This window comes from Falco rusticolus, chromosome 1 (assembly GCF_015220075.1).
Source record: "Falco rusticolus isolate bFalRus1 chromosome 1, bFalRus1.pri, whole genome shotgun sequence".
Taxonomy (NCBI): Eukaryota; Metazoa; Chordata; class Aves; order Falconiformes; family Falconidae; genus Falco; species Falco rusticolus.
Window position 1 is genome coordinate 18,680,116 of NC_051187.1, and position 14,088 is coordinate 18,694,203.

Consider the following 14,088-nt stretch of genomic DNA (forward strand, 5'->3'; position numbering starts at 1 on the left):
CAAATATGATATTTGTACAAAATAGCACAGTGATCTCGAAGTACATCGAAGTAGAGATACCTTGTGGTCTCTTTCCAGGCAACATCTGTCTTGTACTGATTTTACAATTGCTTGGCTCCATAACATACCTTATAACTGTTTTTCCTTCATTTATGCTTAAATTCCAGTCTTTAGAGGCGTGGAGATGTTTAATTACTTAGAACTCAAATGACAACTCAAAGTCATCTTTTTGAGATCACCAAGTATATTAAAGCACATAACAGATATAATTAGACATAAGTAGTTGTGTAACAACTGGAATGCAATTACATGTGTTGACTACTGCTTTACACACACTAAGAGTACTTACTGTCTCTGAATTATGGATGTAGACCTGGAAAATCTCCAGAGAGGAGCCACGTCTCTTCGGAGCCCTATGAGCCAATCTCACCACCTCAGGTCCCAGTTGTACATGAGAAACAGGAAAATGTTCTTTTGCTTTCCCAAAGAACTGAGCCTACTGAACAGAGGTATGTGTAAAACTGAATTTTAAAAACATTATTCTGGATCTTTGTGCTGCAAACGGTATCTTTATTAAAGAGCAGTTCAAGTGATCTTCCTCGCTTACCAGAAGCAAGTTGTTAATCACTGTTGATCCGTTTGTAGTAGCATTCAAAACTTGCTGCTTGGGACTTGCTTTGGGAAGCCTGAATGAAATGTCATCTGTGCGTGTTGTCTTAAGTTTCTTAGTGCAAGCAGTGTGCTCTGTCATATCTGATAGAAAACATAATAACAAACTCCTTGTGGGTGCCAGTTCTATAAAACTGAAGTGGTTTTGGGGAAAGGTCCATTTTCCATAATATGTAATAAATAATTCAGGCTTCTCCTGCCCGATCAGCTTCTTGATTACTGTCCTGGTGAAACATGGAGGAATGCAGGTTCCAACGCTTGTGATTATAAAGCAGCTCAACACATGAAATACCACTAAGTTAAGGAGCTTAGTTTCCAGAAGGTGTGAAGGTGGGGTGTCAGGAGGTCCATGCATGGGGCAACCCTGTTTCCCAGGGCTATCTGTCAGTCTGCCAGACCTGCAGTGTAAACTACATGGGGTCCCTGGCAGACTGTGTCAGTGCTGGTGTTGTCAAACATCTGGTAGATGCACACTGCAATAGATGCTTCTGTCATTTGCTCTGCTACCTGCTGAAGAAGGAATAGCACCCAGCATGCTCAATATGTATTTATTTAAGCTTATGCTGGTGAAATTTTGGGGTTTTTTTCTGCCCCCACTCTGCAGTTACTGGCAGGGTTGTTACTGTCTGTGATGGATGTGACCTAGATGCAAAGGGATTTTCAGGGTCGTAGCATGGAAGACTGCACTTTATAGAATTTTAAGGATCTTGGGTTAGGAAGTCTCGTGTCTCTATTTTTAAATTTATTTTCAGATTATTTTTTAATTTAAGTATGGGGTGGCATGTCCTGGGTTTTTTGTTTGTTTCTTTCTTTTTTTTTAATTAAAGCTGATTTGCCAGATTGCTGCTGCTTAAACTGGAATATTGTGTCACAGTGGACATACAGTTGATCATTTCATCTACTTTTGAAAATAGTGCAAGCTGTTCATGACCCTGGTACTAGCTTAGCTTAGATTTCTCACCTGAATTTGTTCATGCTTTATTTTATTTTTTTTCTTAAAATTCTTTAAGTGGAATACTACTGCTTTTATCATCTTTATAAACAGCCTTAAAATTGCGTATTTTAAGATCTGAAGGTAAAACACAACCCTTGTCAGTTTGACATTTACTTCAGCAATTTTTTTTATGTTAAATGTGACAGAAGTTATGTGCAGAATGTGTGCCAGCTACCGTGAATGTAAAATTGATAAGGGTTATGAAATACGGAATGTGGATCCTGGTGTGAATTTGTGTCATAGAGCAAGGGTGGCTAACTGGCAGCTCTTGAACCAGATTCCAGTTCATAAGATTATTTTACCTGGTTTCCCCAAATGTCTGAAATAGCTTATTTGCTTGGACCATGTGTGACAGGGTGGGTGAGCAGACTTAAAAAGGGATGCATCCTTTTTAGTGGCATGGTGGGGACGAAAGTAAGAAGATGATTGTAACTAGGAGGAGCAGCTAGGCTGAGTATCTGGGCTTCTAGCTTCAATATTTTGTCATCTACCAATCTGCAGTGCAAACTTCAGCCAGAATGCAGGTTGCAAGGCAGAAGGAGGCGCCCTGAGATAACTTTTAAGAGCATCATCCTGTACCAGTCCCCAGCACAATGACACGGTCACTTTTTCTCTGAGTTGTAGAATCTTAAGTGTTACCTGGATACAGCAGATGTTCTTAGAGAATGATTAGACTTGTCTAGTCCCAAAAATCCAGGCTGAGGAAAGAGTCTTAAAGCTCATATTAATGTTGGTGGTTTCTGCCTGGCTGCATTTGGAAAGATTTAAATGTACATCTTCAAAAACATTCTCTCTTTCTGACACATGTTGGTCTTGGCAGGACTGACTCTCGCTCTCCAGGTAGTATAAGCTACCTGCCTTCGTTTTTCACCAAACTTGAGAACACTTCACCAATGGTAAAATCCAAGAAACAGGAGATATTTCGAAAGCTGAACTCATCTGGTGGAGGTGATGCTGACATGGGTATGCAGGACTTGGCTTTTCTCTGAATTTTTCCAGCTTAAGCTTTATGTGACTGCTATCCACAGATGCCCTAACCTAAATATGTTTCAAATAACATGAATGAATATAAAGCTATGAATATAAAACACATGTATAATAATTTATGACCAAAGAACTGGAATATTATTAATTTTTTTCCTTTTTTTCCTCTCTCTTTTTTTGGGGAATGCTGGTGTATATAGGACTGCCATATGTAAACTTTTTAACACTTACTTTGTGAGATGGAAATGGTTTCTGAAAACTGTGGAAAAAACACATAATTAACAAGAGTTGTTAAAATCTGACGTTATTTTCATTAACTTTGTGTCTGTAGTTAGTTTTGTATCAACATTAACTATTATGCATTTTCCTTTTTGGAAAAGTGTCTTGAAACTGAATGTTTTGTGTTTTGGCCCTTATGAATACGGCTGTTAAAAAGCCATGTTTTGATACAGTTTCAGTCATGGATACTGACATGGTAGAATATGATACTAGACCTATATTTTTGTTTTTCTCTTAGAAACCTTAACAGAACTTTGCAGCAAAATTACTGGTAATGAGAGCTTAAGCTGGTTGTAAACTCAGTGCCTAAGAAGAGTTCATCTGAAAGTGAACGTTCTTTCACTGAGCAACAAATTAACCTTGTTCTGAGAAACAAGGCTGTGTCAGTAAGAGTTGCTGTATTATTTTTATTGGATCCCCATTGTGTGGCCGATAGATGCTGCTCTGTTGAAAACTTATGTGCATGCTTGGCGCTTGCCATTGCTGCTACTAATCTTTTCATTTCTATATTGAATTCAGTGTTATGGTTTAAAATCTTCATTCTCAAATTTGACATAATACAGATAATGTGGGAGAGGGGGTGGTTTATTGACTCCAGAGTTGTTGCCATTTATTTTTTTAATACGTGCAAATACTTAGTCTGTAAGGTTCGCATGTCAAAATTTGCATTTAGTGAATCAAATGCAGCTTTGCATTTTAAAGTCCACAGATTGTGAAATGTCAAAAGGTCAGTCTGCTTCCTGAAGTAAGATCTTTAAAAGAAGGTTAGCCATGACCATATAAGATACTTTTACCCTGATACAGATCATTTTCCTGAGAACACATAGAAGCACTTTCATCTTAGAAGATTGAGAAAGGAAAAAAATGAACATTGAAAATAGTTCAAAAGTAATTATACCTCGTCTGTTAGGACTAGTAGTGATCATTTACAGCGATCATCAGTACTGAAAAACTCAATGAAATGTTGTGTTTTAATTACAGCAGCTGCGCAGCCAGGGACTGAAATATTCAATTTGCCAGCAGTCACTACCTCAGGTAAGTTTTTCAGTAAAATACTCCAAAAAAAGTAAACCAAAAGTAAACCAGAAAAAGATCAATGCAAACCTTACACAGAGGTAGAAGTCATGAAATTGGTTAGCATCTCACTTAAATACAATTTAAATGAAGTGTAGTTCAACAAAACTTGAGCTTAATTTATCAAATGCAATTTACTTTATAAACTGGAGTATTTTAAATACTGGTATTTTTTTTCCTATAATACATGCATAATAAAGCCCACCAGCTTTCTGTGAGATGAGGAAATTAAATATAACCCACACTTAGTTACTGTGTTAAAGAGGTGAGGCAGAGAGTTGTACTCAATGTGGGAGATAACTCAAGATTCAGATATAAAAGTTGTGCCACAGATTGACTTTACATTATTTTGGTCAGTCGTTACCCCTTCTGTCTTTTAACTGGAGAAATTACTGATCTCCATTAATTTAGGTGGAGGGCAAGCTTTCGGAATAAATATTTGCCGTGTATCACACTTCATAAGGCAAATTAGTATGGATTATTAATGAGAGAAATATTCTTCTGGTCTCCTTTCTTACAACTGAATAATAGCTGCAGATTTTACTTAATATGCTATCACAATCAGCGCGCTCAGCTTCCTTTGCTATTTAAAAAAACCCAATAAAACAGAAAAATTTACCCTTTTGCAAAGAGTCTGACACTCAGTGGCACCACTGACGTAGCCCTTCAGTGTTGGCATGTCTAACTTGTAGCCATTGTGAGCTGCTTTGGAGAATGTAGCTTTGTGTTAAAAACATTCTCATCTTTGGTTGTTTTTTACCCCCCACACCTTTCTGCTTCTAAAATCTTTTCCCATATCCCTTTGTAATTTCTCCGAGATACGGTTTTTTGCCACCCCTCCCACATTTTCCTGTATGTTTTCTTTTATCTCCCAGGTGCAGTCAGTTCTAGGGGTCATTCCTTTGCAGATCCTGCCAGTAATCTGGGTTTGGAAGACATTATTAGGAAAGCATTGATGGGAAACTTTGATGACAAGAGTGAGGAGCATGGAGTTGTAATGTCACAGTCTATTGCGGTAGCACCTGGCACTTCCAGTGCTGCGGTATCAGCAAGTAATGAGACGCGTAGGGAAGAAGCTAATCCGTCACCGAATTCAGGTGAGGTCTAAATATTTAATGGCCGTGAAGAAATACATAAATTAAGTGCCTGAATGAACTTGTCGCTGAAAATCAGTCTTTCCTCTGGAAGTGATAGAGATGCTGTTTCCATTGCCTGAAGTGGTCTTGGCTTTCAAAATAGTGCTGGTGACTTCCGAAGTGTTAGCCACTATTTCTTGGGAGAAGGACAATACTAATGGAATGGGGAAGAGATAGCAGCGTGTATTAGGTACCTGAAGCTTCTTGATGGTTTGATGAAAATCCACGTGTAGCACATCACCTATAAGGAATACGCAACAGTGGGAGCTACCTTGAACTGAAAACATCCCCCTTCCTGAAAGTGGAAATATAACCCCATTGTGATAAGAATAGGGTTTTTCTAGCAATACTGTGTTAGAAGACTAGCCTGTATGGTCACCAGTCATAGTAAATCATTTCAGAAGGCACTAGTGTGAAACTCCCGTTTGCTGCTGTGTGATAAATTACAGAAACAAACATACAGAGGCTAAAATGCAGTGGAACATTTTTGTAAAATCTGTCCCTTCTATTTCCAGGAGGGGGAGTCAGCAAGCAGAAGCTAATCGGCAAGTCAAACAGTAGGAAGTCCAAGTCTCCAATTCCTGGACAGGGATATTTGGGAACCGAAAGACCTTCTTCTGTCTCATCTGTGCATTCAGAAGGGGACTACCACAGACAGACTCCAGTGTGGGCCTGGGAAGACAGGCCTTCATCAACAGGTAAGAAATGGGTTTCTTTCAAACCGAACAAACCAGATGTGGTATTTGTAGAAGGGTCAGATGTAGACATATTAACACTGATACGTGGGTCAAAAGTTTACAGCATATGAGGATTTTCTGAAACAGATTTTCTGCTATTGTCACAACCAAAACTAGACTGTCTGTCAGATGCAGATCTCTTGGAACAGCTCATGTTTTTGACTTGGAGAAACTCTCTTTGATTCAGGTTCAACACAGTTTCCTTACAACCCGTTGACGATGAGGATGCTCAGCAGTACACCGCCAACATCCATTGCGTGTGCCCCGCCGTCCATGAGCCAAGCAACCACTCACCAACAGAACAGGATATGGGAGCGAGAGCCTGCACCACTGCTTTCAGCACAATATGAGACTCTGTCTGACAGTGATGACTGAACTATGCAGATTTATTTTTGTTTTTTTACTTTGCGGGTCAAAAAAAGAAATCTATTTTTGACTTGTGCCCATAGAGACTTTCCAAGAGAGCAAGGGCCACACAATGAAGAATTGATGGAGAGTCCGTTAAATGCCTTCTGCACAGGCTGTGCGTTGGAGGATTGTGATCGAGAAGGTTCACTTACTAAAGATAAATATGTAAAGAGTTTTTAAAAAATGTGGACTATTCCTGTTCTACATCTATTTGTAAAGAAAACCATAATGTCTTTAAATCATTCTTCTGTAAATAGAGAGTACTTTTTGCAGTGTTTTTTCCCTTGCTATAGTATCTGGTGTACTTATGTTCAAATCATTGCCTAAACTTTGGGGGTCATTTTGTAATTTTTTTTTTTAAGCATTTTCTCCAGTGTAGAGTACTCTTCATAACCCTAGCCTCCCTACCAGTCTCACCTAACCATAACCCTAGCCTCCCAACCAGCCTAGCATCATTGCCCATTTAATGCCGTGCCACTTCTTGTGCAGGCATTGTGCTTTTATATATTTTTTTTTTCCCTAGACACACTTTCTCAGTGGTGTTCAAGCTCTTGTGAAAATGTTGATTTTTAAGACTGACCCCTTAATGAATTCTGTACATTAACATAGTCCGGTTCGCTGGAATAAGATGATATATTTCTTTGAATTTTAAATTCTGCCACATTGTAAATTTTTGGTGCAGTTGATTTATTTAGCAACACTGCAGAAATATTATTGCATGGGTATGTTATGGTTCATTTTTAAAAGGATAAAAAAAAAAAAAAGAACAGCTTCTGGAGGCATACCTCACTGTTATGCACACTGGGAATTTTAACTGTGCCCCAAAAGCCTATCTTAGTGTTTTCTGTTTCTGCATTTATGCAGTCAGAACAGGCTACTACATTTTACTGTCATATTTAACCACAGCAAATGGCTTATCTGAACAGAGGCTCTGGGTGGGTTGATAAATCCTTTAAAAAGAAAAACCTCTACATCCCAAGTTTAAATAAAACAAAATGCTTTTGTAGAATAATTGAGCAACACACGAGTCAACTACTTGGCTTCTGTTACGACCAGTTTGAAATAGGTACTGTGACTTTTACCTTCCTCCAATATGATTTTAAAGTTTTTATGTAATAATTATCTTGAAGTCTTTCATCCCCATCCCAATCCCTAGTCTTACAAGCAAGCTTTTGGTGGAAGTCTTTACAAATGCTTGGCTTAACTCCTAAAGTGTGCAATACTTCGTTAGGGTGATTTTTATTTTTAAATTGTATATGGTACTAGGAGAGTCTCCTTAATCATTCATCTATCAATGATATCTATGATGTGCTTGTCACTCATGTATATGTACATCTGGTTAGTGATACCACAGGGTGTCCTGACATCCATCTTCAAAAGCATCTTATTTTTTGCTGCACTGACCTCAGGAAGTGAATTAAAATCTCCTGCGGTAGAAGGACTGATTTACAGATAGCACTGAGTTGGAGGGTGGCATGGTATGTCAGATTCCAAACTGCTTTTGCATCTCCTTGATGAACAGAGTCTTTGCCTTGAAGTTATTTTCCAGTCCAAATATTTTTAATTTAACACTGTATTTGCAATACATTGTATGGAAGGTATAATGCAGCTGTGTAACCTTAAGCCATGTAAGCTCTACATCTTATGAAAGGACTGTAACGGTCCAGTTACAAACAGGAAGATGTACAGAACTATTTATCAACAGCAAATTTACTGAGTACTTCAGAGGAAAGCTTTTCTGCCCTCAGTGTGAAAAAGGAAAAAAATAATCCAAAGGAACTCATTTGGAAACTTGACACTGTGTTGCAAATATGGAATTATTGTGCTACTTTTTGAAACACTGCATCAGGATAGATCAGTCAGCAGTCTTAAATCTTGCAGTCTTTCTCAAAGATAGATTTATTTTTTTTTCTCACCCTCCCATCCTTTACCCTTCTGGCTCAAAAGTAGTGAAGCTTTCATCCTGTTCGTAGACCTGTGCTCTTATTTTAACTTCTTTGTTCCCACAACACCACGTACTGGAAAACACGTTGATCTGCCCTTTTTGTAGATTTGAATTTGGAGCAGAGAGTTAAGTTCCATTCTAAAACTCACTTGTTCTTACTTTCTTAGTGTAACAAATACAAGGTAAAGAGGCATGTACAGCCAGATGTCTTTGCTAACTGTACAGTAAGTATAGCATGTTCATTGCAAAGCTTCATGTTATTGCTGCTGCAGCAGCAAGACAGCCAAAGTAGGATAGTCACTTTCTCCTAAGATACAGCTTGAGTGGCATTTGCACATAAGATGTTGCTGCTTTTTAGTTTGTTATCAGAGTTCTAACTTTTCCAGTGTAAAAACCTCTCCAGAGCCGAAGTTAGGGTTTACCACAATTCCAGTAATCTTCAAGTATGGAATTACATCTGACCCGTTTCAAACAGGAAGGTGTTTGTAAATCATGTTTACAAAGTGTAGTTTACTACAAATTTTTAACTGATTTCTGATCAGCGCTTTCACAATGCTTTCATCTTTATATGTTTTGTGATTCTGATATGAAATCATTTAAGACTTGAAAAACCCATGCATCATAAAACTCAAGGGTTTTTTTTTTCCACACAATGTCTTCAGTAGACAGTGACTTCTGGATTCAGACCAATCAATAAAGGGGATCAGTTCTCCATCTGCTTTTCCTGTGTCTCCCTCTTGTTTTGCAGCATCAAGCTATGTTCACAAGAACAGGCAAAACACTTCCCTTAGGGGTGCTGCAGGGTTCCCAGTTAATGTTGCTGGAGCATCTAAGGTCTGCCACTTTTAAAAACCAAAATCCAGAACTTTAAAAGTTGGCTCTAATGTGTTACAGGCATGCTTGTACTAACAGAAAGGCTCTAACAGCCATATTTTTACTTCCTAGCTTTCTGAGAACAAAGGCTGTGTATGTGACTTATGTTCATTGAAGCTGGAAAAACTACTCTAGAAAACCTGCGTGCCTCTTCTTAGCTCAAAGTTAAGCTAATGCTACTGTAAGTAAACTAATAATGATGCAGTTAACAATAAGGGTTATACCAACCAGCTGAAGTTCTTACAAATGAGTGGTTAAAATGTCTGTCGCTTACTTAGTGACAGAACTACAGGTAGTTCTACTGTCCTAGCTAAATATGGATTTGATAACTTCTGGCTTAATTCTCCTTTGGCTTTAACATTAAGCTTCCCAGCAGGGCAGAACTGAAATTCTGTTGTATAAGCAGGCTGTTCACACTAGATTCACATGAAGGCATGTAGCTTACAGATGTGACCGTTTGTACATACCATCTTTTCCAACGGGAAGCCTTAGCATTCTAGCACTGACCTATCCAAGGAAGGACGACAGCTTTGGCACGCAGTGTGCTCTTGACTGGGGTAACAGAGTGTTATTTCTGACAACAGCTCTGTTTTGGTAACATAGCCTCACCCCTCCTCCAAGAAGGCACAGTTCTATCTTTGGATGCTAAATACTCCGAAGAAAAAAAACCACGCTTGATCTTCAGGCAAGCTGTTTGAAAAGGACACGGAGCTTCTGTCATAATACAGGTACAGTCTGTGAAATGCTGTTGAAGTTATTACATACTTAACTGGTAGCACTGACAAGAGTACACCCTGTTGTGCTAACCAGCCTGTAAAGAGGGAGACAATTCCTGCCTGTTCTCTTTTTCATGACTTAGCTTTAGTAATGCTGTGTTTTGAAACTGAATACTTTTGTGAACAGTCAGGAGTAGCAAATTACTTAACTGAAAGTATTAATACCAGGCTAGACTCACACTTTGCTGGCAGTCAAGACAAAATTAAATCACTAGCATAGCAGGTCACTCTAACCATAGACTACACCACAAGTTTACATAATTAAGATTTCACAGCTTTATTTTGGGCTAAGCTGTTAAGCAGTAGCAGCCCATCTATGTTAAGCAGTCCTTATCGTTGCTGTTCCCCTGGAAAATTGCACCAAACTGGTTTCAGGCTGCTTATACTGACCAACCCTTGCTGCTGTGAGCCACCTCAAGGTTGGACTCTGTGGCCCAACTTATTTGGAGCCCTTTTTCCTCTTGGCCAGCTCAGCTAGTTCTTCCTGGATATGCTGGACAGAAGCAACATCTCCCTTCTCTTGTGCCTGCTTGAGAGCTTCTTTGTACACTTGCTTTGCTTGCAGAAAGTCATCTGGAGCAAGAGGAAAAAGCAGCATGGCTAGCCAATTTACGTCACTCATTTTCAGAATTCCCTCCCGAAGCTGACCACATGCTAAGGACAAGTAAGGACTACTTGGACCACATCAAGAACTAGGGAGGTTCAGAAGACATTCAGCATAGGATGCCAACTACGAGAGCTAGAAGGCAGCAGTGACAATGGGACAACGTGCTGCTTCAGTATTAAGATCTCACAGAAGCAAGTCTCAAGCATGCCTTCTGTTCTTTTGGAACCAGTTACTGTATGTACAGACGGGACACAGGAAACAAGATCCCCAGCAACCTTTTAAGTCAGGTGCACCAGTACTGCATTTATCTTGGACAGGATCCTTCAGCAGCTGAATTCAGTTGGAACACAACACAGGCTGCCTACACAAAGTCAGCAGGCCTACTGTTTAAACTAAGAACAGTAACACAAAACTAACCCTGTAGTTCAATCCTACCATACAGGTATCTGCAGTCAGCACAAGCACAGTGACATGGACTGGATATTTATTTACCTACCTTTGTGCATCAGAATTGCTGCCAGGTTATTCAACACCATGTGCTCCTCAGGGTGATGAGTCTCCTTTGCCAGCTCAGCTGCCCTCTTCACATAGGAGTATGCCTCATCATAACGCCCCTGAGCATCCAGTACAGTTGCCAAGTCATTCATCAGGACCACAGTCTGCACCAGGACAGAAAAGGAAGCCTCAGAGGAAGACTTGTGTATTAGTCTTAAGCAGTGGAAGCAGCACGTTCATACCCCTGTCACACTACTAAAAGTAGTATTTCCCAGAGAAACCTTCAGTAAGAAGTTGTCCTACATTTATATATTACCATGCTGTACGCTCATTTTTAATTGCAGGAAAACAATTTAGTGCTGCGTATGTCTGATGCCAGCAAAGCTGCTTTTAAGGCTGCCTCATTCTCTAGATTAGCCTTTCTTTCCCTAGCAGTCCAGCTACCATTGTACAAGTCACCTGTGGATGAGTCTCCCCCTGAACATCATTTGATATCTGCAGAGCCTTCTCATACATTTTTTGGGCCACTGAGAGCTCGTTAAGGTTTAGGAGATAGCGAGCATAGGAGTCTAGGCTCATCCCAAGCAAGAGACGGGTGTTGGCCTTTTCTTCAGCTGCAAATAGAGAGAAGTGGAAGTGATCACTTCTACAAGACCAAGCAAGAGTCTCCATCCTACAAGAGCAGGAAACTCACACAGTTTGGATTGACATGAAGATGGTGCTTAGGCAATACGAAAGCAACATCAAGGACAGGGAAATGGAGAAAAGCCAAAGGAGAGAAGCCTTTGGCAGACAAGGCAGTCCCACCTGGTAAGACATCCTCAGGCAAGTCCTTTTGCTTGGCAATCTTCTCCTCTAAGGTCAGGATGCAGAACTCATAGCCCGCCAGGGCTAACTTGTGCCTGCGAAGTGCAACAACCGACCAAAGCAAAGCTCCTTCGTGAATGTGAGCACCTTCAATTGCTCATTCTAGAGGGCCTGTAAGACAACTGTTCCCCTTCACTGGGCCCTTCTTGCCTTCACTGCTCTCCTCTTCTTGATCATGGCCTGGACCCTTCTCTTGACCCTTGGGCAAAAGGATTCAAGAGGTGGAGAGGGCCTCCCCTCCCCCCAGACAAGGCCAGCTAAGGCAACCCCCACCAAAGCTTCACTGAAAAAGTAAAGCTACAAGTTAGTACCAGCCACCAACTGCTTCAAAAGCCTTCTCTCCTGCAAGGTATGGATTTAAGACTAAAGAGCTACGTCCTCTGTGGCTGCTTCTGCACTAAACTGGGCAGGTCGTAACAGCCATCACTGTGCTATGTGACAGTGGGTCGAAACCTTTAGGTTGATGGTAACTTGTCACATCAAAGCTTCCTCAGGCACTCTATACTTGAAGAGCCTCTGCTTGGCTACCACTGCCACTGTGAAGCAGAGACAAAAGTAAAAGATGCCTTTAGCAGGGAACTCACTGTTTCTGAGCAGCGTAGATACTGGCCAGCTTGAGGGACATCTCAAGGACTGCATTGTCATCCTGCCACAAGGACACACAATGCAACTGTTATTCTTCTTGTGTTACCCCGATAGAAAGATTACTTTGTCAGAGAACTAATTTAGACACTAAAAATCCCCATTCTGTTGTCTCCAAAGCTCCATCCATTAAAGCAAGTACCTGAGAAGCTGGCAAGCTCATAGCTAGTACTGCCAGTCTCCAGTAGGAGGTATAACAGCACAAGAAGTAGACCAAATTGTTGTGCACCACTCTGCTAACACTTCCAGCTGAAAGCTTTTTCTCAGAAGGACATACCTCCTTTGTGTCCCCGGCAAGCAAATAGCTCATACTTGCTTTGTAGAGCTTTTCTGCCTGAAACGAGAATTTTGAAGAGAATACTGAGGAATGATGGCACTTAAAAGATCTCTACCCTTCGTGGAGGCAGACTACCAGAAGAAATGTGTCTTAGGGTTTGTGGCATTTACATTATATGTCAAGACCAGTTAGAAGTGAAAGGCTAACCAGAGCCCAATGGTACTGCCAAGCAGTGGTTCCTTTCAGTTTCTGCTTTAGGACTGCTACACCAGCAAGGAGTTTACACCTTTGTGCCTTCAGGCCTTTCCAGGCTTCTCCCTGGGACAGCCACCTAAACGCTTGACTGTAGCATGTGACAGTAAAGTACTCCTTCCCTTGTGCACTGTATTGGAGCTCAAAATCTAAGAGTGGAAGCATCCCAGCAGCATGCAGGGCCCAAGGCAGATTATTCTGCTTCATGCTGGGAGGTCTCTGCTGGGCACTGCACGCCAGACCTTCAGGAGCTTCCACATGACTTAGAAATCTTTAAACCCTAAAAAAACATCAAAAAAATCTTAGACCCTCTTAAAATTCGGGGGCAGGGGGGAAGCCAGAGTTACTCACATTGTCCAGCTGTCCCTGCATGAAGGCCACGTTTGCCATCTGGAAGAGACAGGGTGCGCTGAAGCCCCCCGGGGCTGCGGGCCGAGCCGCACCACAGCTCCTGTGCCCAGCACCCGGAGCACCCCAAGGGCACCCAGCGCCCGCCGCCTCACCATGCTGTAGGTGTAGACGATGGCCTGCCTGTTGTCGGAGCGGTGTGACAGCCGCAGGGCCCGGTGCAGGAGCTGCTCGGCCTCCCCCAGCTCGCCCTTCATGACGCTGAGCTGCGGGGACAGGGAGAGCCGGGGGCTGCTGGCCGCCCGCGCCAGCCCCGGCCCCCCCGCCCCGCCGCCTCACCTTGGCTCGCTTCAGCAGCTGGACGATGGCGTCCTCGCCGTCCTCCTCGGGGTCCCTGGGGAAGAGGGAGAAGGCTGCGGGCCCAGCGTGACAGGTGGCCGGCCCGGCCCGGCCCGCCGCGGCCTGCCTCCCGCCTCACCTCCCAGGAGGGCCAGGGCCCCTCCGGCCGGCCGGGTCCCCCGGCCCTGCGCGGAGCCCGACCAGCCGCTGCGCTCCTCCCCGCGGGCCCCGCCGCGCCAGGCGGCCCGGGCCGGGGGCAGCCCCGCGGGGCAGCGCCGTGCGGCCAGGCGGCACAGGGCCCGCGGCAGCGCCGCCGCCAGCATCCTCCCGCGGGCCCTTTAAGAGCGCGCCCTCGCCACGTGACGCGGGCCGGCGCGTCACCCGGG

General features: G+C 42.4%; 2 protein-coding genes across 7 annotated transcripts in view; one reads left to right on the top strand and one right to left on the bottom strand.

Annotated features, from left to right (window-relative positions):
• NCOR1 (nuclear receptor corepressor 1) overlaps nucleotides 1–8,940 on the top strand; it is a 75,389-nt gene extending 66,449 nt beyond the window's left edge. For all 5 annotated transcript variants that reach the window (XM_037372757.1, XM_037372746.1, XM_037372736.1 and 2 more), the window contains 6 exons: nucleotides 372–509; nucleotides 2,484–2,626; nucleotides 3,908–3,961; nucleotides 4,876–5,097; nucleotides 5,652–5,834; nucleotides 6,061–8,940. In XM_037372757.1, coding sequence (XP_037228654.1) covers nucleotides 372–509; nucleotides 2,484–2,626; nucleotides 3,908–3,961; nucleotides 4,876–5,097; nucleotides 5,652–5,834; nucleotides 6,061–6,248 — 928 coding nt within the window. In that variant the 3' untranslated portion in view covers nucleotides 6,249–8,940. The remainder of the gene's footprint in view (nucleotides 1–371; nucleotides 510–2,483; nucleotides 2,627–3,907; nucleotides 3,962–4,875; nucleotides 5,098–5,651; nucleotides 5,835–6,060) is intronic.
• A 1,193-nt stretch (nucleotides 8,941–10,133) lies between these two features.
• Nucleotides 10,134–14,040, bottom strand: TTC19 (tetratricopeptide repeat domain 19). Of its 2 annotated transcripts, none has more exons than XM_037372836.1 (10): nucleotides 13,842–14,040; nucleotides 13,703–13,776; nucleotides 13,519–13,629; nucleotides 13,367–13,405; nucleotides 12,764–12,820; nucleotides 12,429–12,490; nucleotides 11,785–11,879; nucleotides 11,437–11,591; nucleotides 10,979–11,141; nucleotides 10,134–10,448 (listed from the first exon to the last, which is right to left on the bottom strand). In XM_037372836.1, exons 1-10 carry the CDS (start codon nucleotides 14,023–14,025, stop codon nucleotides 10,315–10,317), a joined length of 1,074 nt encoding a protein of 357 aa, XP_037228733.1. In that variant the 5' UTR covers nucleotides 14,026–14,040; the 3' UTR covers nucleotides 10,134–10,314. The 2 variants fall into 2 exon arrangements, with proteins under 2 accessions (XP_037228733.1, XP_037228725.1); XM_037372828.1 differs by having other exon boundaries at nucleotides 10,137–10,448; nucleotides 13,703–13,757; nucleotides 13,842–14,000.
• Nucleotides 14,041–14,088: the final 48 nt, after the last annotated feature.

Bases quoted from the DNA above. Each gene is read 5' to 3' on its own strand.
- TTC19 (XM_037372836.1), bottom strand. From the start codon at position 14,025: ATGCTGGCGGCGGCGCTGCCGCGGGCCCTGTGCCGCCTGGCCGCACGG. The intron at 13,630-13,702 runs GTGAGGCGGCGG...CTGTCCCCGCAG, and splicing joins AGCTGCTGAAGCGAGCCAAG to CTCAGCGTCATGAAGGGCGA. The intron at 11,142-11,436 runs GTGACTTGTACA...GTCCTGGTGCAG, and splicing joins AGGGGGAGACTCATCCACAG to ACTGTGGTCCTGATGAATGA.